Consider the following 26653-nt stretch of genomic DNA (forward strand, 5'->3'; position numbering starts at 1 on the left):
AGACCCTTCATCCTTTTCTGATGAAGGGTCTAGGCCCGAAACGTCAGCCTCTCTGCTCCTATGATGCTGCTTGGCCTGCTGTGTTCATCCAGCCCTGCACCTTGTTGTCTCGGATTCTCCAGCATCTGCAGTTCCTACTATCTCTGACTGATATATGTTGCTGCTTAGAAGGCTCACTCCCTCTTTCAGTGTTGGTTCCAAGGATGGATCAGAGAAAATCAATGTGCAATACATTAAAAAATATGTCCACCGATTAGCCATCAATATTAAAAAAAAAGAATCTAAACATACGAGGTAATTTATTTAAGTCTGAGATAGGGAGAAATATCTCAGCCAGAGAATGCAAACCTGTGGAACTCAATACAAACAGCAGGCTGTAGGAAAGGTTTGTCAGATATTGCCCAGTATGGAGGATTTTAACTATGAAAAAAGATTGGATAGACTGGGATAACAAGGTGTAGAGCTGGATGAACACAGCAGGCCAAGCAGCATCAGAGGAGCAGGAAGGCTGACGTTTCGGGTCTAGACCCTTCTTCAGAAATCGGGGAGGGGAAGGGGATTCTGAAATAAATAGGGAGAGAGTGGGAGGCGGATAGAAGATGGATAGAGGAGAAGATAGGTGGAGAGGAGACAGACAGGTCAAAGAGGCGGGGATGGGGCCAGTAAAGGTGAGTGTAGGTGGGGAGTTAGGGAGGGGATAGGTCAGTCCAGGGAGGACGGACAGGTCAAGGAGGTGGGATGAGGTTAGCAGGTAGGAGATGGGGGTGCAGCTTGAGGTGGGAGGAGTGGATAGGTGGGAGGAAGGACAGGTTAGGGAGGCGGGAACGAGCTGGGCTGGTTTTGGGATGCGGTCGGGGGAGGGGAGATTTTGAAGCTTGTGAAGTCCACATTGATACCATTGGGCTGCAGGGTTCCCAAGTGAAATATGAGGCGCTGTTCCTGCAACCTTCGAGTGGCATCGTTGTGGCAGTGCAGGAGGCCCAGGATGGACATGTTGTCCAATGAGTGAAAGGGGGAGTTGAAATGGTTCGCGACTGGGAGGTGCAGTTGTTTGTTGCGAACCAAGCGTAGGTGTTCTGCAAAGTGGTCCCCAAGCCTCCACTTGGTTTCCCCAATGTAGAGGAGGCCACATCAGGAATAGCAGATACAGTATACCAGATGTGCAGGTGAACATCTGTTTGATGTGGAAGGTCTTCTTGGGGCCTGGGATGGGGGTGAGGGGGGAGGTGTAGGGTCAGGTGTAGCACTTCCTGCGGTTGCAGGGAAAAGTGCCGGGTGTGGTGGGGCTGGAGGGGAGTGTGGAGCGGACAAGGGAGTCCCAGAGAGAGCGGTCCCTCTGGAAAGCAGATAAGGATGGGGAGGGAAAAATGTCTTTGGTAGTGAGGTCGGATTGCAGATGGCGGAAGTGTCGGAGGATGATGCATTGGATTCGGAGGTTGGTGGGGTGGTACGTGAGGACGAGGGGGATTCTTTTTTGGTTGTTATTGCGGGGACGTGGTGTGAGGGATGAGTTGCGGGAAATGCGGGAGACACGATCGAGGGCATTCTTGACCACTGAGTGGGGGAAGTTGCGTTCCTTGAAAAACGAGGACATCTGAGATGTACGGGAGTGGACTGACTCATCCTGGGAACAGGTGTGGCGGAGGCGAAGGAATTGGGAATAGGGGATGGCGTTTTTGCAGGAAGGTGGGTGGGAGGAGGTGTATTCTAGGTAGCTGTGGGAGTCGGTGGGCTTGAAATGGATATCGGTTTCTAGGGGTTGCCCGAGGTGGAAACAGAGAGGTCCAGGAAGGAGAGAGAGGTATTAGAGATGGTCCAGGTGAACTTCAGGTTGGGTTGGAAGGTGTTGGTGAATTGGATGAACTGTTCGAGCTCCTCATGGGTGCATGAGGCAGCACCGATACAGTCATCAATGTAATGGAAGAAGAGGTGGGGTTTAGGGCCAGTGTAGCTACGGAAGAGGGATTGTTCCACGTAACCTACAAAGAGGCAGGCATAGCTTGGGCCCATGCGGGTACCCATGGCCACCCCTTTTGTCTGTAGGAAGTGGGAGGAATTGAAAGAGAAGTTGTTGAGGGTGAGATCGAGTTCAGCTAATTGGATGAGGGTGTCAGTGGAGGGGGACTGGTCGGGCCTGCGGGACAGGAAGAAGCGGAGGGCCTTTAGGCCATCTGTATGGGGAATGCAGGTGTATAGGGACTGGACGTCCACGGTAAAGATGAGGTGTTGGGGACCGGGGAATTGGAAGTTCTGGAGGAGGTGGAGGGCGTGGGTGGTGTCATGGACGTAGGTAGGGAATTCCTGGACCAAAGGGGGAGAAAATGGAGTCAAAATAGGTGGGGCAGGAGCAGGCGGAGACAATGGGTCAACCAGGGTAGTCAGGTTTGTGGATTTTGGGAAGGAGATAGAAGCGGGCGGTGCGGGGTTGGGGAACGATGAGGTTGGAGGCTGTGGGTGGGAGGTCACGAGGTGATGAGGTTGTGGATGGTTTGGGAGATGATGGTTTGGTGCTCGGGGGTGGGGTCATGATCAAGGGGGCGGTAGGAGGTGGTGTCGGAGAGTTGGCGCCTGGCCTCGGCGATTTAGAGGTCAATGCGCCATACTACAACTGCGCCTCCCTTGTCCGCGGGTTTTATGGTGAGGTTGGGATTGGAGCAGAAGGCTGCACGTTCTGCGGGGGAGAGGTTGAGGCGATTGATGTCTCGACGGCAGTTGGAGATGAAGAGGTCGAGGGAGGGGACGAGGCCTTGAGGTGGTGTCCAGGAGGAGGGGGTGTGTTGCAGGCGGGAGAAGGGGTCAGTAGGGGGAGGGTTAGGCTCACAGTTAAAGAAGTAAGCGCAGAGGCAGAGGCGGCAGAAAAACTGTTCAACATCCAAGTGTGAGTGGTATTCGTTGATGTGTGGGTGGAGGGGGACAAAGGTGAGCACTTTACTGAGGACTGACCATTCGTCCTCAGTAAGGGGGAGGTCTGGGGGGATGGTGAAGACTCGGCAGGGCTGGGTGCTACTGTCTCCTCTGGAGCTGCTGGCTGTGGAGGCGATGGGTGGAGCGACGTTGGTGTCGGTGGTGGGCCATGCGGCGTCGGCTGTAGTGGGCGTAGTTGCGTCCAAAAACAGAGCCAAATGGTCTTCTACTGTCCCTATTCTCCTACATAACTGGAAGTCATTACAGCGTACACATCATTTGCTTCTTCTAAGGACAGCTGAACAAAATGGTTGCGTGTTGTGCAAGCCGTTAATATCATGCCACTGCCTGCACACTCTGTGTCCCATTTCATTCAACATCTCATGTACACCTGGTGGTGCAGCACCTCCCTGCGCCCACATTTACAGGCTCACGTCTACGGAATGGGGGTAAAGCCCACGATTCTCTGAATCTAAGACCACCATGCTACACCCTGGGGCAGAAGAGTATGCTTCGAAATTCACAAAATGGGAAACACAAGGAGGATTTCACTTCTTTATTAATACACGATGGAAAGATTAACAATGTTAATCTGAATAAATAAAAATGAAATTAAAAACATGTGCAGGTAATAAGGGGAGACAATACAAAAGGTTCAGGAGGAAACAGAAGTTCATTTTGTTCCTAACAAGAGCAATATCCAAATGGTCAACTTTGAACTCTTGATGTGAAACTTTAAATGATGCCATGTTCTCAGCCCAAACGAAGACTCAGACAGCTAGCCCCGTACCATGAACATACACTTGCAGAATTGTCCAAAATATTAAGAGACTGTGTGCTTGAGGGGGGGATTCGGCGAGGGGCTTATCCTGTAATTACAGGGGTGTCACAGCCAAATATACGCAAGGACAGATTGACAGGAATGGCCCAGGCTCAGCAGGGGACCAATGTGACAGAGGCCATTGACCTGACTTCAGAGATGGTTGCCCAGCCTGCCTGTCGCATATGACACCTCACACTGCACACCCCCACATCCAAAACTGAGCTGCACACTTCCTTTGTACTCATTAGTCTGCGGGTGTCACAGGTCAAAGGTCAAGGTGGAGGATTTGCCAGAATTCAAAGTGCCAGGAGCTACAAAAGTGTTGGGGATGGGGATGGGGATGGGTTGCATAGATCAGGTTGGGGGAGGCACCAGCCTAGTGGTAATGTCACTGAAAGAGTAATCCTGGGGGCTACAGAATTAAATCCCACTGAGGCAGATGAAAAAATATGATTTCCCCCTTCCAACGCTATTTTGATTTAGTTCCCGTCCTTCTCTCCCTAAACACCCACCTTTCACATTTTTCAAGTAAACATTGCCCTCATCAGGCTTTATAAAAACCTAAAGAACTGCGGACGCTCTGAATCAGAAACAAAAACAGAAACTGCATGTGGAAATTCCAAGCTACCATCGCTGGACCCGAAACGATAACTCTGATTTCTCTCCACAGATGCTGCCAGACCTGTTGAGCTTTTCCAGCAACTTCTGTTTTTGTTCCTCATCAGGCATTGTTAAAGTTTCACCAGCCACAGGGGTACTTTCCTGATGGTGGAAAGTATAAACTTTTAGCACAATGGTGTCTTTTTACTGTACACACACACACACAACAGGTGATGCAGAGAAAACATAACCACTGCTGCCTTTGGGGGCAGGCGTAGTGTGGGGGAATTCTTAAAAAAAAAATCGGAGATTGAGAGATTCTCCTCTTTCAAGGGTCTGGCTCTGAGCTAGGACAGACCATTTACTGAGGAGTTATTTAGACCCTGTTTGCAGTCACAAAGAGAAGGAAAAAAGGATCACGTTGGCTTTTCCCTGGTACGTAGATGAATAGGCGATGTGATTGAGGTGCCAATAAAAAAGGTGAAGAAAGGATTTGGCAGGCCGAAAGGGGGAAACTTGCTCGGCTGGAGTCCAGAACAAGGGGCGGTGGCGGCTTTTTAAGGGGGTAATGTCATGACAACTTGCTCACACAAAAAAATAACGGAGTTGAGTGGACATCTGGCTCACTCTAAAAATACTGCAGATGCTGGAGATCAATTGAAAAAAAATGGCAAGACCAAGATGAATAGATCTTTTAAGGTTTTAATTTTATGACTGATGTATTTATTTTGTTGGGGGAAGGGTTGAAAGGATATGGAACCAAGGTGGGTAAATGGGAGCGACTGGCAATTTGGAGAGTAGAATGGCTGAGGAGCTGAATCACCTCTTCCCTGGTGACACATCTCTCACTAATGACCCCACGATTAAATCAGAGACAGAAAACCAACTTTCATTGCCATAGGAAGGATATTATTAAAATTGGACAGGGTTCTGAAAAGATTTACCACATTTCCCCCGAAGCATAGGAGGTTGAGGGATGACCTTATAGAGGTCTATAAAATCATGAGGGGCAAGGGTAAGGTGAATAGCAGGTCTTTTTCCTAGGGTTTTTCAAGACTGGGGGGGCATATTTTTAATTTTTTCTCCTCTCACCTTCACAAGGACACGAGGGGCAACTTTTTTTTTTAAACACAGAGGATGGTTCGTCTGTGGAATGAACTTCCAGAGGAAGTGGTGGATGACGGCACAGTTACAATGTTTAAAAAGACATTTGGATAAGTAAATGAATAGGAAAGGTTTGGGGGATATGGACCAAACGCAGGTAAATGGGACTTAGTTTGGTTTGGGAACATGGCGTGGACTGGTTGGACCAAAGGGTCTGTCTCCATGCTGTATAACTCTAACTATACATCCTTCACATCAAGTTGCTGTTCATAATTGCTGCCACCACCCCCAAAATTCCTTAGTCTTTTCCTTTTTAAACAGAAAGGTGTGAGTGAGCCAGTTTGTTTGTTTTCTTTTAGAAAATAGCACACCGACAGATTTCATGGTCGCTTTAACCATAACATCTATTTTGCTGACAAATTTTTGAGCTCTAAACACTGCGAAGGGCTCAAATATTCATGAAATCCCTACAGTGTGAAAACAGGCCATTCAGCCCATCGAGTCCACACTGACCCCTCTGAAGAGCTTCTCACCCAGACACACCCCCTTATCCTATCCCTGTAACCCTGCAGTTCCCATGGCTAACCCACCTAACCTGCATACCTCTGGACATTACAGGGCAATTTAGCACGGCCAATGCACCCTAACCTGCACATCCCTGGGCACTACGGGACAACTTAGCATGGCCGATCCACCCTAACCTGCATACCTTTGGACTGTGGGAGGAAATCGGAGCACCCAAAGGAAATGCACGCAGACACGGGGACAATTTGCAAACTCCACACAGACAGTTGCCCGAAGGTGGAATCGAACCCTGGTCCCTGGTGCTGTGAGGCAGCAGTGCTAACCACTGAGCCACTGTGCTGCCCACTGTAGGCCATGGCCTAGAGGTAAACAGAGGGGCTGCTCCCCCCTGCAACAGGAATAGGTTTGAGGGGTAATAGGAGCATGCACTTCTGGAAAAAAACAGATGGGGCAGGGTGAGGGGAGACTGAATTACAATGGCAGCTCTCTCCTTAGATGTCAAAAATTCTACCAATTAAACAGGTTCATAGATCATCCAATCCAGCTTTCCCATGTCACCTTGCTCCAGGCAACAGCTGTGCCTGCACCATTTTCTCAAACACACAGATTTTCTCTCAGTCAAGGATATGCAGCAAGCTTGGCTGGGCAGAAAATATTGTACAGAGGTCAGTGGGCCAGCATAAAAGGGTCTCGATGTTGGCTAGTTTTCCACATGTGAGAGAAATGGAGGCGGGGGAGAGAGTGAGAGAGAGAGAGGGAGAGAGGGAGAAAGGGAAACGGGGAGAGAGAGAACGTGAGAAAGAGACACAGACAGAGAGAAAGAGACACAGAGGGGCATATGCATACACAGGCATCAGTTCCTTCTTTGCTGCTGCAACCCCTTAACTATATCTTTTTACATATTTTCATAGAAATATTTAAACTGTCCATTTCCTAACCCAACCCCCCAAAAACTGATTTGACATATTTACAAACGAGGAAACGGTGAGAGACACAGTGTTTCCTTCGAGACAGATGATTAACATGATTGCTCCTGAACTAGTCATGAGTTTGATACAAATCTATGTTACAGCATGAAAAAAATACAGACACATGTGCACCAGATCAGTCTGAAAAACCGCATCAGGTTCCAATAAATGAAAACCTTCGAGTCTGGCGCAGAGGTTACAACAGATTACAAGTTCTTTTTTAAAAAGAGAAACTATTTAGAAAGTCCCGTCGCGTGAGAAATTTAAAAAATAAAACTGACAATCACTCCTCCTCAATAGCTCGAGACCCTTGCAGCTCTAAAGGGTCATGCACTCACATGGGGTCAGGGATCGGGCAAAATTCAGGGATCCCTTAAAACCCCAGTATTGCATTTTTTTTTGTCAGAGAGAAAAAAATAATATAGTTTATACCAATTCTGCTCTCTTGGGATCCTGAGATGGGAAATCCACCTGTAGCTGCCAATGGTCCACAATATCTCTTGACCTCCAAAGGTGAGACAGACAGGGGCACGTTGGCTGGTCCATCTTTTACAACCACAGGGGAATTCACGCTGCATATTGACCGGGCCACTGAGAAGGGTGGAAGTGCCTGTATTTTGTCAGAGAGAGGGGTTTTTCTTTGGAGGGGGGGGGGTGTAAGAGCACATTAAAGCCCCGAGGTGACAGTCACTACCCACCACCAGATGAGACGGATTTTGTCAGTGAAGGTTAATGGGGGAGGCTTCTCCCCAAACACAGGGCCCAGGCCAGATGTCCCTGCCTGCTCAACCTAAAACAAACCAAGAGAAAGGTCAACTCCCTCTTGTGTAGTGTCCGAGAGCTCAGGGGTCCTGCAAAGTAATACTGAGCTTTAAAAATTCTTTCTCACCCCGTTGAGAAGGTGGGGAGGGGGTAAGCTGTGCGGTGTGCTACCACTTGGGAGGGAGAGAGTGCCAGAGTTTTCATCCAGCGACAATGAAGCAATCTCCAACACAGTTCCAAGGCAGGATGATGCATGAGGCTCAGAGGGAAATTGTGCCTACAGTGGATCCCCATGCTTGGGAAGGGGAGGGAGGGTTCAAACCTGGGGGTCTGGAAGGTGCTGTTGAAGGTGACTTAGCAGCAATGCACCTTGATGGGCGTGCGCACACACTGCGTCAGCGGGCAGCATGGCATCTTGTACTCCGATGGAAGGAAAAGTACCCGATCACTGTCGGGTGACCACTCCCCGTCAGGGTGACAAGGGTGAGAGAACGCACGACTCAAGCTCTTACAGTTTCACAAGCAGTCTCCTTTGCAGGAGCCGAGACAAGGCCAGGTGGTAGGGTCACCGGCCTGGCCCACAGCAGGAGTCATCCAGCGCATGTGGTGAATAGCACAGACCAGGCAGACATTCCAAAAAATAAAATGGAGGTGATCTTGCTTTCCTACTCTTAATCAAACACCCAACCCCACCAAAAATAAAATAAAAAGCTTCAAAACACTATCGAAGCAGAAGAATAAGCTGGAGCACTGATGCCTAGATCAGCACAAGTGCTCCAAAGCGTCACACCTAAAGCTTCAAATACAGGCATAGAGCAAGTACCAAGCACTGCTTTGAGCATAGGGATACACAAATGCACCATGCCCCCACCTCCAGTGGAATTCTGACCAAGCTGCAGCACTGGACACCAAAGATGAAGATTACCCAAATTCAGAAATTCTGAGGGTGGAGTTCAGGGGACAGGACGGCTGTCTCTCTGCTGGTGGAATGTCCTTCACTTTCTCTGCTCAGCTCCGTCTGGGTGGGTTGTGGAAATAACACGGCCGCGGCACAGTTTACAAATGAAATGCTCACGGGGGTTTGGCGTGGTGGGGAGGGGAAGGGGTGATGTGATGGGGGAAGACTGGACATGACTCGGTAATGCCTTCCTTTTCTGTTACTCAGAGAACGATGGGAATATTGGGAGCTCCGAGAATTCATCGCTGTTGTAACTGGTTCCCTGCTCCTCGTAGATTGACAGCATGTCCTAAATGGGTTAAGCAAAAAACAGGGGGGAAATGTTACACATTGCTCATTCATGCACTCAAACCCTTCCGCATTTATGTACCCACCACTTCCCCTCACTGAATGAGCAACAGAGGAGCAAGCGGCCATTCTGCCCCTTAAGTCTATTCTGCGCCATTCAATCAGATTACCACCCCCTCCTCCAATAGCTGCACCATACAACCACAGACATCCTGGTAGGCAGCCTTCCAAAGTCTCCCACCTTTGACAAACACCAGGGAAGGAGAAGGACCTGTATTTCCATAGCACCGGGAGAGCCCAAAGCACTCTACAAGCGAAGCTATTGCTTCGGAGACATGGCAGCCGATTTGCGTACAGCTAAAGACACGACACCCCTTGTCGCTGCGCCCTCCCCCTCTACCCTAAACTCAGCTGTGGCTGGAAAAATCTCCCGTGCATTTTGACAGCACACAGGGATAGATTATATTCAGTTATAACAATGGCTCTGATGATATGGTTGGCAGCGGCCAAGCTGGGCACATTGTAGACAGACACAGTCTCAGCACACCGGTGTCCATTTGGCCCACTGCAGCCGTACCAGCTCTTAAATTCCAGGGAGGAAACCGCAACTTGGGAGGTAATGTCACTGAGCTGGTGACAGAGGCCCTCAGGTTAATGTTCTGGGGTTGGGGGAAACACAAGTTCAAATCCCACCACGGCCCTTGGTGGAATTTAAATTCAACGAATCAAACCAGAACTGGAAGCTGGTCTCGGGGGATGGTGACACCAACAAGTGTCATCAATTGTGGTAAAAAAAACCCTATCGGTGGCGTGGGTGGGGAGCATCACTAACAGGGGAAAGAAATTTGCCATCTTGACCCAGTCCGAGCTACACGTGACTCCAGACCAATCCAATTCAGGTTAAATCAAGTCAATTGCATAGAGACAGGCTGTTTGGCCCAACAGATTGACTCTTCACTGCCCTCTGAATTGGCCCCAAGCCAGACTTTATTCACGGGGCAATTAAGGGACAGGGAGGCAACAATGGTAGCCCTCAGCAGCAACGTCCACATCCACTAAAAGAACTTCATCCCACAACCACTTTTCTAATCAATCCACAGCCTCTACAAATCTCATCAGCAACTATTTATCAGAGGTCCACACTCCCACAGTCCCCTGCAAGCTCCTGTTGAATCTGCTCCCACCACCCTTTCAGGCAGCACCCCACCCCTCCCGACCCCACCCCACCCCATTCTTGTGGAAGAGAGCGCCTCTGCTGGTGACTGGCGGGAATGTTTTCTCCCTCAGTCAAACCACGCATCCAGCCGCAAACCTCGATTCAATCTCCCTGCTACACGCGGCAAGGGTTGCTCACCGGAAACACCTCAGGCTGGCTCTGTTGCGTGTGCTGTTCACTGGAGGCCTGCGAATGATGCTGACCCTGCCACTGAGGCCACACAGACCCTCCGTCCGCGGGCCGACTCTGGAACTGCGAACCAGTCTGTCCGGCTTCAGCTTCCGCAAGTTTGGGGGTGGGGGGGTAGGAATAAAGTTTGCTTTTTATTAAAGAGGAGGAGGCATTTCAATTCACACAGCAGAATTTAAAAAAAAAGGCAGTCACCGCGCACACACAGACACACAGTCTCCAGAGGACTGTAGGGCTCATTAGAGACAGACAATTGACAATGAGTTAACAGCACGTACCAACATAATGGAAGGGTAAAAGAAATCCCAAACTAATCGGCCCACTCCATAGTCAAATCATGTTGACTGCACAGAAATGGGCCATTCCGCCCAATGGGTCCATGCTGGCCTTAATGCTCTACTCCAGCCTTCTCCCTCCAGCCTCTTTATTCCACACCATCCACATAGTGTGAACTGGGGAGGCACAGACAGAGACAGGCATGAACACACCAGGGAGATGGGTAAGGACAAAGATGCAAAGCTTTCCGTCTCAAACTCATCAGGTCAGAATGCAAGAATGCGAAATACGAAAGCAGTCCGGGCTAATCCACGCTTTCTGGTCAGGAGAGAGAAATGTACAGACAGCCATCGGCATTCAGGAAGAATTCAGCCTCTGTCTGCAACTCGGAACCATAGACTGGAGCAAGAGCGGGTTGGCTACCTACCGAAAGCAGAGGTTCGATTCACGAGCGACGGGTAGGCAGTGCCTCCCGCCGTTGACGTGGCCACCGGGCTGGCAAGGGGGCTGAAGGAAGCGGTGTTGGCCGTGAAACTCCGGCTGGCTGCCATGCCAAACTGGGGTGACTGTGTCTTTGCCCCCTGGGCTGCCATCTGCTCAAAGGACACACAACAGAGGAAGTTAGGGGGAAAGCAAGGACTAGGACGGTCACACGCCACACAGCGTCGTCACGGGAAACTCCGCTGCCAGCTCACGTCATACAGTCACACAGCACGGAAACAGACCCTTCAGTCCAACCAGTTCATGCTGATCATAATCCCAAACTAAAACTAGTCCCACTTGCCTGTTCCTGGCACACATCTCTCCAAACCTTTCCTATTCATGTACTTATCCAAATGTCTTTTAAATGTTGTAATTGTACCCACATCCACCACTTCCTCTGAAAGTTCAATCCACACACAAACCACTCTGTAAAAAAACTTGCCTCTCATATCTTTTCTAAAATCTTTCTCCTCTCACCTTAAAAACATTCCCCCTAGTTTTGAACTCCACTCCCCCGCCCCCTCCCCCTCCCCCGACCCTAGGGAAAAGACCCTCGTCATCCAGCTTATCTACACTCCTCATGATTTTATAAACTTCTATAAAAGGTCACCCTGAACCTCCTAAACTCCAGTGAAACAAGTGCCAGCCTTTCCAGCCTAAGTTTTATAACTTAAGCCCTCCATTCCCAGCAACATCCTGGTGAATCTTTGCTGAACCCTCTCTGTTTAATAATATCCTCCCTTTGGCAGGGCAACCAGAACTGGATACAGTGCTTCAGAAGAGGCCTCACCAACATCCTGTACAACCTCAGCACAACGTCCCAACTCCTATTCTGAAAGGTCTGAGCAACAAAGGCAGCCATGCTAAATGCCTTTTTAATCACCCTGTCTACCTGTGATGCAAACTTCAAAAAATTATGTTCCTGTACGCCTAGGTATTTCTGCTGTACAACACTACTCGTTAATTATACAAGTCCTGTCCTTGTTTGTATAACAAAAATGCAATACATTTATCCAAATTAAACTCTATCTGCCACTCCTCAGTCTATTGACCCAATCGATCAAGATGTCTTTGTAATCTTAGATAACCTCCTTCACTGTTCACTTATGTCTGTGTCTCCTTACTGGCTAATTCAGAAGCAAAACTACTGCAAATGATACAGCACCAGGCTCTAAACAGAACAGATCTGTTTCAGTGGCTCAGTGGTTAGCACTGCTGCCTCACAGCAGCAGGGACCCAGGTTCGATTCCAGCCTTGGGCGACGTGTCGGTGTGGAGTTGGTACGTTCTCCCTGTGTCTAAGTGGGTTTCCTTCTGGTGCTCTGGCTTCCTCCCACGATCCAAAGATATGCAGGTCAGGTGGATTAGCCATGATTAAAACCCATTATTGCGACTGGTTGGGATGCCCTTCAGAGGATTGGTGCAGACTTGACCGGCCGAATAGCCTCTGACTGTAAGGATTCTACGATATCTCGATTCTAGGCCCTTCCCTCGGGCACCAACACCAAGTGAAGGCCTCTGACTTTGTTAATGCAGAATTCCTTGTCAGCATTCACCAGTGTGATGAATTACTGCCCGCTAGCCTGGATGGATATGGCTCCAACACTCGAGAAGCTCTGCACCGTCCAGGACAAAGCAGCCCACTCCGCTGGAACTGCATTCAACATCCATTCCCTCCATCACTGACACTGCAGCAGGCATGTACTATCCACAAGAATGCACTGCCATGCCAAGACTGCTTTGGCAGCACCTGCCAACTCCTGGACCTGTACCCTCAAGAGGGGCAAGGGCAGCAAATACACCATCCCCTGCAAGTTCCCATCCGAGCCAAACACTACCTAGACTTGGAAATAAATCAGCTGTTCCTCGATTGTTGCTGAGGAAAAATCCAGGAAGTCCTGCACAGTTGTTAGGAACGGTACATCTACAACTCATACAGTTCAAGGGAGTGACACACCGCCATGTTCTCTAGGGAAGAGGCAACACTTGCCAGTCTAACTAGCCATGCCCACAGAGTCATCGAGATGTATAGCACAGACCCTTTGGTCCAACTCGTCCATGCCAACCAGATATTCTGTATTAATCCAGTCCCATTTGGCCCATATCCCTCTCAAACCTTCCTATCTATGTACCTGTCCAAAAGCCCTATAAATGCCTTGTGATTGCACCAGCCTCCGCCACTTTCTCTGGCAGCTCGCTCCATACATGCACCACCCTCTGCATGAAAAAATTGCCCCTCAGGTCCCTTTTAAATCTTCCTCCCCTTCTCACCTTAAACCCGTGCCCTCTAGTTTTGGACTTCCCCCATCCTGGGCTATTCACCCTATCCATGTCCCTCATGATTTTATAAATCTCTGTAAGGTCGCCCCCTCAGCCTCCAATGCTCCAAGGAAAACAGTCCTGGCCTATTCAGCCTCTCCCGCACCTTCAAACAAACTTGCAATTGATCCTTTTGGGATTACTTTCCGCGATCCCAAAAGAACATGGCCTGTGATTCAAACACAAGTTGTCGGGGCAGTGGGGGGGAGCGGGAAAGCAAGCCAGAAGCTCAATGGGAAATTTTAGAGAAAAAAAAGGCATCCTAACCTGTGCTGGGAACGGTGGCCGGCTTCCGCTCCAGGCATTTCCAGTAACCTGACCGTTGGCTGATTGCCGTGAGATCTGAGCTAAGATCTGCCCTGCCGACGCTGGCTGCTGGACAATGTTCACAGGAGGAACCATGGCGGAGCTGGCATGGCAGAAAAAAGTGGTCAGAAGCAGGGCGAGACACCACAGCACCGCGCCGCGCGAGGCAAAACGCGACTTTGGCCACGTGCCCCGCGTTTTAGGATGGACGAGAGGATACGGAGGGTCGGACAGCGGAGGGACACAAATACAAAATCAGCAAAAAGCACCAGAGATGTTCACATGGAAAATGTCACGCAATCAGCGGTTAAGATTTGTCAGCAGGGTGGTTCATACGGATTCAACACAGTCGCCATCACAAGGGAAAGGCAGATGAAGGAGCGAGACAAGATGCATTGCCCTTTGAAGGGGATAGTACACACGATGGCCTGAATGGCCTTCTGCAATATTGCAAGGTCAGCTGGCGTTTCAACACGTTGCATTAGCATCTTTTAAAGGATCCTGTTCCACAGGATTCTCCATTTGTCGGACTCCTGGGATTTTCTAAAGTAGGGTGTGCGGAGGAGGGTGGGTGGGGGCACTTGTCTCCAAATGCTGTCTGGATCAAGTCAAGGATGTGGCTGCCATTGGGATTTGTTGCTGAGTCAAACAGAGCAGTGATATCAGAACAGAGCACAGCACGCAGGACAGGCCAGGTCTGATCTGATGAGGGAAAACACTTATTGAGGACAACACTGGGCGGCACAGTGGTTAGCACTGGCCTCACTGTTGCCAGGGACCCCAGTTTGATTCCAGCTTTGGATGACTGTCCATCTGTGCATTTTCCCCGTGTCTATATGGGTGCTCCGGTTTCCTCCCACAGTCCAAAGATGTGCAGGTTAGGGTGGATTGGCCATGCTAAATTGTCCACAGTATCCAGGAATGTGTAGGCTAGGGGGATTAGCCATAGAAATGCAAGGTTGCAGGGTGAGTCTGGATAGGATGCTCTTTGGAGGGTCGGTGTGGACTCGCTGCACCATATGGCCTGGTTCCACACTGTAGAAATTCTACAATTCTGTGACAGCATGTTCCATCTGGAGCACCACAAGGTACTTCTATCTATCGCAGAACGCAACAGGTACCTGAAGTTCTGTGCCGGTCGTGTTGACGGGAAGGAGGTGCCCTGCTGGAAGATCTGCTGAGTCCCGGTACCTGGCGTCGAGGGAATCACCTTACTCTGGTCGGCTGCATCAAGGCAAGGAAACAATCGTCAAAAACACGCAACGATTGAGCGACTACAGCAGAAAGGAAACAAGCACTTTGCCGGCCATCTGACTTCCTGAGGCACTCCACAGAGGGGAATAAAAAGAGGGAAGCAATGACTTAGTGGTATCATCACTAGACTATTAATCCAGAAACTCAGCAAACGTTCTGGGGATCCGGGTTCAAATCCCGCCAAGGCAGATGGTGGAACTTGAATTCAATAAAGAATCCGGAATTAAGAATCTAATGACAACCGTGAATGCATTGCCAGTTGTTGGAAAAATCCATCTGGTTCACTAATGCCCTTTAGGGAAGGAAACTGCCAACCTTACCTGGTCTGGCCTACATGTGACTCCAGACCCGCAGCAATGTGGTTGACTCTTGGACTGCCTTATGAGTTAATGCTGGCCGAGCCAGAGACACCCACATCTCGAGGGTGAATGAAAAGAAATTGGCTGTGTCAAGGCAGTGCAACAGCCAATTTGCAGACAGGAAACTCCTGCAAGGAGCGGTGCAAAAACGACCACAGACCATCCGACATGGGTCAAAGGACAAATATCTGTCCCAAGTGCATTGGCGAGAACAACCCATGCCCACTCCACCGTTCTTTCAAATGCAGGCGGTTTAACAATCACCAGAGGGTCAGGCCTGGTTTAATGCCTCACTCCCAAAGCCGCACCAATACACCTCCCGCAACGACAACGCCCCCTGTTCTAAAAATTTAATGGGACAAAAAGAAAAGGCCACTGAACAGCTTGCTTGCCTGTGGGAAGGGCCGAGTAGATTTCGGTGTAGCGCGGTTCGGTTTCCTGACTGTACAGGGGTTCTGCTTTGCTGATCGGTTTTGTGTGTTCCGATGCTGCAGCGACCTAGAGCACCAATGGACGGAGAATCAGATTAAATCACGGCCGGCTCAAAGTGATACCAGCGTGGTCGACACACCTACCTGCTAACAAGAGGGAGGGAGATGTCAATAGGGACGGGTCGGACACAGATGGATGGGCCTTTATCATGCCAACCCTCCCAGATGTCCCTCTTGTGTATCTGCCGTAGAGGGAAATGGGGAAATCAACACACGTCCTGCTCTCCCCACCTCCACCCCTCCCTACCAGCTTTTCTCCATCGACTGCCAAGAACATTCAGAGAGAGAGAGAGCGAGACAGCGAGAATGTGTGAACAGAAAGGGAAGGATGCTTTGTGAGGTTGGGGGGAAAAAGACATTATAGGAAACTGCATTCAGGGAAGTGCTCGCTACGGGGACTGGCACAGATGTGATGGGCTGAATGGGGCCTTCCTGAGCCATTACAATTCCGTGACGAGAGTTACAGCCAGCTACCCAGGTCAAAGGGGAGAGAACAGTTCAGAGACTGACCCAACGCTAGCGTGGGCCGCGCTCCGATGTGCCTGGTTTACCCTACCACCTCACGCAAATCAGGAAGGGAGGGAGCACTTGCTACCAGCGTGCACCAGGAAGGTGGGAGAGCCGGAAAATAAGCAGTCTGAGATAGCCAGGGTTTAATCACGGCATGGCACATTTAAGATTTACATCGGTATTCACTTACCTGAGAATGGTCATAGGCAAGGTCTTCTTGCCCAGTGATGGCAGGAAGTTGCTGCAGATGCCTGTGGGAACAAGTTCATGTCCGTCACACAACGCTTACTTCAATAAAGGACAGAACTGCATACGTGGAGGACATTCATGAGAACACCAGAACCTCCCAGTTGGTATTGAGCTGGGGAAGGAAAGCTAGGGTGCACAATGTGGGAGACAATGGGTCTCACTTCAGGATTAAATCCCCTCACTGCAATAAGCTTCCTGCACACATTCCCTGTCCACTGAAGTGATCAAACACTGTCAGGGCAGGGACAGCACAGGGTTAGATTCAGAGTGAAACTCCCTCTACACTGTCCCCCACATCAAATATTCTCAGGACAGAGACCACAAGGGGATTAGATACAGAGTAAAGCTCTCTCTACACTGTCAGGGCACAGTGATTGCACAGGGTTAGATACAGAGTAAACTTTTTCAAGTGTACTCTCCATTATAGGAGAGACAGCAGCCATTTTACTCAAAGGAAGCTCAGCAAACAGAAACATGAGGACCCAGACCACCAGGATGATCCCTGGTATGGAGGGACTATCTTATGAGCAAAGGTTAACCAGTCTGGGATTCTACTCACTGGAGTTAAAAATGAGAAATGATCTCATTGAAAGAGAGAGGATTCCTAAGGGGCCTGGCAGGGTAAATGCTGAGAGGGTGCTTCCCCTCGTGGAGACCAAAGGGCACAGTCTCAGAATAAAGAGATACCAATTTAAGGCTAAGATGAGGAGGAACTTCTTCCTTCAGGGTTGAGAATCTTTGGAACTCTTTGCACAGACAACTGTGGGGACAGAGTCCTTACATGTATTTAAGACCGAGATAGATTTTTGATCAGTTAGGGAATCAAGGGAAAGGGCAGGCAAATGGACATGAGGAACCAAAAGAACTGCAGATGCTGGAGATCAGAAACAAGAACAGAAATTACTGGAAAAGCTCAGCAGGTCTGGCTGCATCTGTGAAGAGGAATCAGAGTTAAGATTTTCAGTCCAGTGACCGTTCCTCAGAACAGATGAGGAACAGTCACTCGACCCGAAATGTTAACGGATTTCGCCCCGCAGATGCTGCCAGACCTGCTGGGCTTTTCCAGCAAATTCTGGACATGAGGAACGTTTGATCAGCCATAATCCTACTGAATGGTGGCACAGGCTCAAGGGGCTGAACAGCTTACTACTGTTCCTGTTTCATGTGTTTTTTGAAGCACTGTTGGTTGAGGAATAGTGACCCCAGGGAGAATTACTGCTTTCCACTCTCAAGTGCCCACCACTTTTCAAAACAGCGGGCATGGGATGTAAGTTCAGCAAAGGAGGCAGAAGATCTGAACCAATTCTAATCTACTTTTAGTTCAACCCCAATTGCTGAATTAGTTCCTCTGTCAGCGCACAGTGACTTCTAAATGCTTCCACTCCTTAGTATTGAAGAATAAGATTAGCCAGACTGCCTTCTTCTGAATAATGCCCCAACCTCACCTCCCAGCAGGCAGAGACATAGGTCAGAAAAGACCTGATCAGCAATATACTGGTAATACAGAGGGCCAGACCGAGGACACATGTTCAAATCCCACCTAGGCCCCAGGGGAATTTTAATTCCGCGGATGAAATCTGGAATTGCAAGCTTATCTCCGAGATGGTGACAACCATCGACTGCTGGGGGAAAAAAAAACTCATTTGGTCCACTACTGGGGGAAAGGAAATATGGTGCCCTTGGCCTGGTTTAAGCCTACACGTGATTCTAGACCCCAAAGCAATGGGCTCGACTCAATCACCCTCTGAAACGGCACTCGCAAGGCACTCAGGTCAAAGGGCAATTAGGGATGGGCAAAAAAAAAAATTGCCAGCCTTGAAAACCGACTCCACCCACAGCTCACGGATGGATAGATCACAAGGACAAGCTGTCCGGGCTGAAATACCGACTCCTGGAGCAGCAGATGTCAATGCTTTCACACGTGATATTTAGCACCCAAGTGGAGAATTCTCTTGGCCTTCAGAGGTTAAGCAGCAGGACGTACTTGACATTGGTGTTGGTGCAGACGATATACTCAATGTCGTCAGAGTATGGGTTCTGGAAGGAGAAGCTGCTCGTCCTGATCACCGCCCACTCTCGGCTCTTGGTCTGGAACCGGAACATGACTGACAGCACCTGGCCCTTCAGCGAGACCACCTGCAAGCCGTAAAGGGGAGATAGCCCGGTCAGTCAGAGGCACTGACGCGGTCTGCAAGGAGGTCACCCTACTATAGACAGGACATTATTAAACTAGAAAGAAGGCAGGAAAGGTTTACCAGGATGCTACCTGGACTGGAGGGTTTGAGTCATAAAGAGGAGGCTGGGACTTTATTCCCCTGGAGGGTAGGAGACGGTAGGTTGGCCTTATAAAGGTTTATAAAATCATGGGAGGCATAGATAAGGTAGACAGCCAACAGCTTTTCCCCAGGATAAAGGAGTCAAATCAGAGGCTTAAGGTGAGAGCGGAGAGATACAATAGGGTCCAGTGGGGATGATTTTTTTCCTCACACAGAGGGTGGTGAGTGTCTGGAACGGGCTGCCAGAGGTAGTGGAGAAGGCTAGTACAATTTTTTCATTTAAGAAACACTTAGATACACGGACGGGATTCACATGCAGGGATATAGGCCAACACAGGCAAATTGGGACTAGATCAATTGTGAAAACTGGGGAGCATGGACAAGTTGGGCTGATGGGCCTGTTTCCATGCTATAAACCTCAACGACTCTAAGTTTGTCAAAACCATTGGCCTGGAAGCACCAGCAGGAGACACTTCCTCAACTGCTCGAAGGCTCTGTGCATGCCCACTGACCCGTGGGCCGATGGGCTTCTTGTTCTGGAAACTGTCACCACGCGCAGATCTTGGAAGGAAAACCTGCAGAGAACACAGCCGGCAGGAGACCAAGCAAATGTTGGTAGGGCTCTGAGAGTCGATGCTCACGAATGCCGCCACATGCCACCCATCAAAAGAGCCATCAAAGGGGCAGCTCTGCAAACACTGGCAGAGTCTCAGGGGCAAGTGAGAGACAGAGAGAATGAGTGATTAGCACTGCTGCCGCATGGCACCAGGGACCCAGGTTAAATTCCACCCTCAGGATACAGTCTGCACATTCTCCCCGTGTCTGTGTGGGTTTCCTCTGGGTCATCCGGTTTCCTCCCAGAGTCCAAAGATGTGCAGGTTAGGGTGGAAATTGTCCCTCAGTATCCAGGGATGTGCAGGCTAGGCAGGTTAGCCATGGCATGTGCAGGGTTACAGGGATAGGGTGGGTCTGGGTGGAATGCTCTGAGGGTTGGTGCAGACTCGATGGGCTGAATGGCCTCTGTCTGCATTAAAGAGATTCTATGATATCGGACAGGCACTCTAGTGTAATAAACTCTCAGGGGCAAGAGGGAGCACGTGCGTGAGGGGGAAAATAAGGCTGACTGATCGCTATACATTGGCCAGCACAGACCCGAAGGGACACACAGCCTCTTTCTGCATCATAATAATACTTGTTCTCATACAGACACATGCCTGAACCGTTTGAAACCAGAGGGAGACATTACCTGCTGAAAACTGTCTCGTAGAAGTCCCTTATCCTCTGGGTGGGCAAAATCCACAATATCTTTTCCCAGCAACTCCTTTTAAATACAGGAATGGAAACAGAGACAGATAAGTATTTTTGTTCAACAAGACTGCCGGGTGATCACAAAATGGAAATGGCAGCAACAGTTGGGCTCCGATTCCTCCTGGCATAACAGAGTGAACCATGAGTTCCTGTCCCACCACTGCCAAGCCCAGTGTGCCAGCCTGGAGGGCAGACATTGCAGATGGCAGGTGGAGGCTTCTCCCTGGTGCCCTAGGGCCAAGCTTTATTCTTCTGTCAACATTGAGAAAGAAGAGGGGGGTAAAAAAGAAAAATCCACCCTGGGTCATCGCAACATTGCGGTTTGCGGGATCCTCCTATGCCCAAACTGGCTGCCATTTGATTTGATGTAATATTGTCACATGAACCGCGATACAGTGAAAAGTGTGTTTTGAATGCAGTACATGCAGATCATACCACACAGACTGCGTAAGGGTAATATAGAACCAAGTGATGTTACAGCGCAGAGGACGTGCACAAACAGCAAAATGAACATTTAAATTGAGAATTTGAGAGGCCTATTCACAAGACTAAAAACAGCAGGGTAGAAGCTGCTCTTGGATCTGTTGGTATGTGTGTTTAAGCTTTTGTATCTTCTGCCCGACAGGAAGAGTTCAGAAGAGAGTATAACCAGGATCGGAGGGGTCTTTGGTGATATTGGCTGCCTTTCTGAGGCAGTGCTAAGTATAGATGGAGTCAATGGATGGATGGTTGGCTTGTGTGATGGACTGGGCTGTGTTCACAACTCTCTACAGTTTCTCATGCTTTTGAGCAAAGCAGTTGCCGTACAAAGCCGTGATGTATCCAGAGTGAAAAATTGGGAAGAGTCTTTACTGACACACAGTGACTACACTTTAAGTTGTACTTCACTGGCTGCCAGACACCTGCAAGGTGCTACAGGAATGCACATCCATCCTTTCTTGCCGCCTCTCAGAAGCAGCCGCAGGGGATGGTGGGGGCAGGGAGCACTGTTGGCATCAGTAGGCCAGTTTACCGTCTTCACCGGGAGTGCCCCTCCCTCCACCTGCCCTGCCCGACCTCTCAACCAAGGGGCAAGAGACTGCCCAACGACAACCAGCTCAACAGCATGTGCTACTGGTCGTCAAGGACCTACCTGAGACTGGTACCCGATAGTGCCCAGGCACCGGCAATCGACAAAGGTGAAGACGCCATTGGGGTTGTGCCTGGAGAGGAACTCAATGGGCACACTGTTGCTCTTCATGTCCAAACAGTTGGGCGAACTTGTCACCTTGCCGACATGACAGGAAGCAGAGGTACAAAAAGCAGGATTAGACATACTCCGCATACACACTGCCCATCAATAATTACTTTACACACAAGTGCCAAAAGGCCCAAAATCCTGGAAACCAACGCAACCCCACTGTCATCAGTGCAGAGGTGGCGCTATGGGAAGGTTGGTACTGAGGGACATGTTGCATTGAACTCTCACTATATCCCGCTTTCCAATGTTGATCCCCAAACCTACACTCCCAAGTACATTTTTTTAAAAATTCACTCACGGGATGACAGTGTCACTGGCCAAGCCAGCATTTATTGCATATCCCTAATTGCCCAGAGGGCAGTTAAAAGTCAACCACATTGCTGTGGGTCTGAAGTCACATGGCCAGACCAGGTAAGGATGGCAGTTTTTAGTGAACCGGATGGGTTTTTCCGACAATCAGCAATGGAGTCACGGTTATCATTAGACTCTTCGTTCCAGGTTGCTATTGAATTAAAATTCCACTATCTTCTGCGGCGGGATTTGAACCCGGGTCCCCAGAACACTACCTAGGATTCTGGATTAACAGTCCAGCGATAATATCACTAGGATATCACCTCCCCCCAGTTTATGGGATCTTGCTGCACGTAAAATAGCCGCCATCTTTCCCACAGCAGCAATTGGAGCACCCAAAAGGAACAGGAAGTGCTACCGAACCGAGAACAATTGTTTCTTTTCCGTGAAACATCAACGACATCCCTCAATAGGAACTCAATCCTCAATCACTGACGCCCACCATTCAGTCACTGGGCTGGGCCCCGTGAAATTCTCCCAGAGTAATTTCACAGTGGATCATCAATGCTCCAACAAGAGCACCTCTCGTTCACAATGCCACCTCCCTGCCCACTTCAATGTTTAGCATTGATTGCTTCAAATGACATCGTCACCCCATCACTCAAACTCCCCCAACCCCAGCAGTTGCCTCGATAAGGAGAGCATAACAGGTTCCAGGTACCACACGTAAGTGAGGATGGAAGTGTATTGGAAACAAAATGTACAAGACATTGGTGAGGGCCTCTTCTGGAAAACCATGTCCAGTTCTGGTCGGCCAGTTATGGGAAGGATATCATTAAGTTGCAGAGGGTTCAGAACAATTTTACAAGGATGTTGCAAGGTATGGAAGGTTTGAGTTACAAAGAAAGGTTGGATAGACTGGGACTTTTCTCACTGAAACGTGAACGGTTGAGAAGCGACCTTATAGAAGTTTATAAAATCATGAGGGACGTCGACAGGGTTAATGGCAGTTGCCTTTTCCCTAAGATGGGGGCTTCAAGACTAGGGGACATATTTTTAAAAGGTAAGAGAGGACAGAGATTTAAAAAAGACACAAGGGTGATTTTTTTTTTGAAAAACACAGTGGTTTGTGTGTGGAATGAACTTCTTGAGGAAGTGATACACGTGGGTACAGTTAAAAGACCTTTGGAGGGATATAGGCCAGAAGCTGGAAGGTGGGACTAGTTTAGTTTGGGATTATGTTCAGCATGGACTGGTTGGGCCGAAGGGTCTGTTTCCATGCTGTATGACTCTGCTGATTTCTGCAAGGAAGGGTTTGTCTTCAGACAGGCTGGGCTTGTTGGGCCTGTACCCATTGGCATTTCAATGAATAAGATATGATCCTTTTGGAACATTACAAGATCCTTTGGACAGAGAGCGACAGGGTCGATGCTGAGAGGGCAATTCCCCCTCGTGAGGGAATCTAGAACCACGGGGCACAGGTTTAAATTTTTTTTTTATCCACTCGGAGTTACTGGCAGGGCTAGAATTTATTGTTCCTACATAGCTGCCCTGGAGAAGGTGGTGGTCGAGAGCTGCCTTCTTGAACCGCTGCTATTTGATAGGTGCAGGGACTGCAGGAGTTCCAGGATTTTGATCCAGCGACACTGAAGGAATGGCCGCTATCTTTCCAAGTCAGGATGGTGAGCGGCTTGGAGGGGACCTCGCAGGGAATGGTCATCCATATCTGCTGCCATTGTCTATCTAGAAAGAAGAGGTTGTCAGTTTGGAAGGTGCTGTCTAAGGAGCCTTGGTCAGTCACTGCAGTGCATCTTGTTGACGTTACACATTGCTGTGACTGAGCGTCAATGGTGGGGGGAGTGGATGCTTGTGGATGTGGTGCCAATCAAGCGGGCTGCCTTGCCCTAGATAGTCTCAAGCTCCTTGAGTGCAGTTGGAGCAACACACTAGTGGGAAGCACTCCATCACACTCCTAATTTTTGCCTTGTTGATGGTGGACAGGATTTGGGAGGAGTCAGGAGGGGAGTTACTCGCTGCAGCATTCCTAGTCTCTGAATGACTCTTATCGCCACTATGTTTAAGAATAAAGGGGTCTCCCGGTTAGCAAGGAGAGGAGAAATTTAATTTGCCAGTTGAGACACTGTGGAATTCTCTTCCCTGAAGGCTGAATCAAATAGGTTCTTGACTACTAAATGAGTCTAAGGGAGGTTTGACAGGAAAGACAGTTGTCACAATCAAACCAGCCGTGATCTTATTGAATGGTAGAGCAGGGTCGAGGAGACAAATGACCTACTCCAGCTCCCTGCACGTTTGCGAGGAACACTGTTTAGGAAAGATGTTGTTAAACGTGAAAAGGTTCAGAGAATATTTACAAGAATCTTACAAGGCCTTGCAGAGTTTGAGCTATAGGGAGAGGCTGAATAGGCTGCGCTATTTTCCCAGGAGCGTCAGAGACCGAGGGGTGACCTTATAGAGGTTTATAAAATCATGAGGGCCGTGGATAAGGTGAATAGGCAAGGTCGTTTCCCTTATGTACGGGAGTCCAAAACTAGGTTTAAGGTGACAACGGAAATATTTAAAGGGGACGTGAGGAGCAACCTTTTCACACAGACAGTGGTGCATATATGGGACAAGCTGCAAGAAATGGTGGAGGCTAGTACAATTTAAAAGGCATCTGGATGGGTACACGAATAGGAAGAGTTTAGAGGGATATGGACCACACGCTGGCAAATGGGTCCAGATCAATTTAGGATGTCAGTTCAAATGAATGTGTTGGACCAAAAGGTCTGTTTCTGCGCCATACAGCTCTGTAGTACTGGCAGACATTGCCCTCAGCCACTTTCAACAGAGGTCCAAGGCCAGCTCTGGTCTTACCTGCAGACGTCCGATAGCTACCAGGCAAAACTTGTTCCCTTGACCGTCTGGTTCATCATCAGGAAGCGTCACACCTGAGAAACGACAACAACAGTCATGTTCAAAATCCACTTTCTCCACCCGTTCCCCACTACAACCTGCTCCCAAACCACCCCCTTCCCCCACCTCACTCTCCCGTAATCTGCTCCCTTGGTGCCAAATGGAACATCCACACAAGCCAAACGTAAACTCACCTGCGGGAGGCCAGGCTTTTATGTAACCTGTGCAGTGCACGACCACATACTGAGTCTCTCCTTCCTTGACTGGACCTAGTCCGTTTCTGGGAACAGGATGAAAGACAGGAGTGTGAGGAAATGAGGATGGTAGAAAATCCCCCACCAAAAAAAACCAAACAGCTTCAGGGTGGCACATCCAACACCTCTAAGATGAGGATACAGCTGGCAATTCCACCTCCATGGAAGGGATGAAGGCTCTCTCAAATCCTTTAGGGTGAGCCGGGGTGGCAGAGGTGACGACTTAAAACATAAGTCCTTATGGGAACGTTACCCTTCCCATAAACTGCCCCTCGAGGTAGTGATGGCAAGCCATCATCTAGAACTGCTGCTGTAGGGACACCCAGAACGCGGTCAGGGAAAAAGCTCCAGGATTTTGGCCCCAGCGACACTTACAAGTCAGGACAGTGAGTGGCTCGGAGGGGAACATGCAGGGGGTGGCATATCCGTGTAGCTGCACCCTTGCCCTTTTATGGGGTTGGAGGTCATGGGCTCCAAAAGTTCTGTCTAAGGAGCCTTGGCGAGTCGCCACAGTTCATTTTGTAGATGGTACACACTGCTGTGACTGAGCTTCGGTGGTGGAGGGAAAACTGGCTGGCAAAATGTCCAAAACCTGATGGTCTCTACCCTTAAAAGAAGGAGCTGGACATATTTGTTGGAATCACAAATTCTATAAATTCTGGGAAAGATCCCTGTGAATTGAAAAACTACAAATATAGCAGTGTGGCTGAAGGAAGGAGAGAGACAGAAAGTGGGAAATTCTAGGTCAGTTGGTTTAACGTTGGGAAAATTGCTGGAATCCAAAGATACCTAGAAGGTCATGGGATATCCAGGCAGAGTCAACACAGTTTAGTGAAAGGAATGTACTGTTTGATTAATTTATCAGGGTTCTACTGAAGATTGAACAAGCTGAGTGGATAAGGGGGAAATCAGTGGATGGAGTATATTTAGGTTCACAAAAGGCATTTAATGTGGCACCATATAAAAAAGTTACTGCTCCAGCCAAGAGTTCATGGTGCTTAGAATGCCATACTACAGTGGAGAGATGACTAAACTAACCACGAAGGAACCAGTGCTGGGACTTCCAACAATTTAGGATCAGTATTCATGACTGCAATCAGATCAGACAGAATCTAGTTCAATGGCAGAACGGGCTTGATAGATCAAGTGGCCTCTTCCTTTTGCTATATCTCTTAATTCTTTCATTATGAAAAAAAAAGAGGTTCTGCTCAACTCGTGTTCAATCTTAGTTCAGCCAGACTTGAGGTTAAAAATTCTGCACAAGACTAATTAATCATTCCAATCGGGAATTGGAAAGCAATCTCTTTATCTGGAAAGCACAAGGAGAATGGGGTACTCCCTCCCACCCACGGATTGTGATGAATTGAAAAGCGGGGAACTGGATAAACACGAGGGAAAAAGGAACAGAAGGAGATGGTGATGGGGTGAGATGAAGTGGGGGTAAAAGGGGCAGGAGGCTTGCGTGGCGTAGAAGCATAGGCACGGAGCACAGGGGATCAATCTGCTGCTGCCAGGATCACCTGTATCTGTTCCTCAGGAAGCTGAGTCTGCTTATGGATGCTGGATCTTCTGTCGCATTCCCACACCTTGAAAACAGGAAATTGTTAGAAAGCAAACTCAGGAGGAGCCTAAAAAAGTTCTCTCTTGCCTGAAAAACTCAACTCTACCCTGCCCATCAAATCCCACAATGCCTTTCCCCAGCCAGAAATGTAACTCTACAATATACTGCCTTCCACAACCTCAAGACTCCTCAAATTGTCTGTGACGATACTCTGGCTTTAAGAGATG

General features: G+C 49.0%; 1 protein-coding gene across 3 annotated transcripts in view; it reads right to left on the bottom strand.

Annotated features, from left to right (window-relative positions):
• Positions 1–3445: 3445 nt before the first annotated feature.
• LOC109923568 (aryl hydrocarbon receptor nuclear translocator-like) overlaps positions 3446–26653 on the bottom strand; it is a 41013-nt gene continuing 17805 nt past the window's right edge. For all 3 annotated transcript variants that reach the window (XM_048620351.1, XM_048620350.1, XM_048620349.1), the window contains 13 exons: positions 26386–26451; positions 24806–24891; positions 24573–24646; positions 21300–21434; positions 20106–20180; positions 18568–18719; positions 16525–16585; positions 15726–15831; positions 14842–14944; positions 13682–13823; positions 11041–11206; positions 10287–10426; positions 3446–8933 (listed from right to left, as the gene is read on the bottom strand). In XM_048620351.1, coding sequence (XP_048476308.1) covers positions 8844–8933; positions 10287–10426; positions 11041–11206; positions 13682–13823; positions 14842–14944; positions 15726–15831; positions 16525–16585; positions 18568–18719; positions 20106–20180; positions 21300–21434; positions 24573–24646; positions 24806–24891; positions 26386–26451 — 1396 coding nt within the window. In that variant the 3' untranslated portion in view covers positions 3446–8843. The remainder of the gene's footprint in view (positions 8934–10286; positions 10427–11040; positions 11207–13681; positions 13824–14841; positions 14945–15725; positions 15832–16524; positions 16586–18567; positions 18720–20105; positions 20181–21299; positions 21435–24572; positions 24647–24805; positions 24892–26385; positions 26452–26653) is intronic.

This window comes from Rhincodon typus, chromosome 46 (genome assembly GCF_021869965.1).
Source record: "Rhincodon typus isolate 14 chromosome 46, sRhiTyp1.1, whole genome shotgun sequence".
In the NCBI taxonomy this organism is placed as follows: domain Eukaryota; kingdom Metazoa; phylum Chordata; class Chondrichthyes; order Orectolobiformes; family Rhincodontidae; genus Rhincodon; species Rhincodon typus.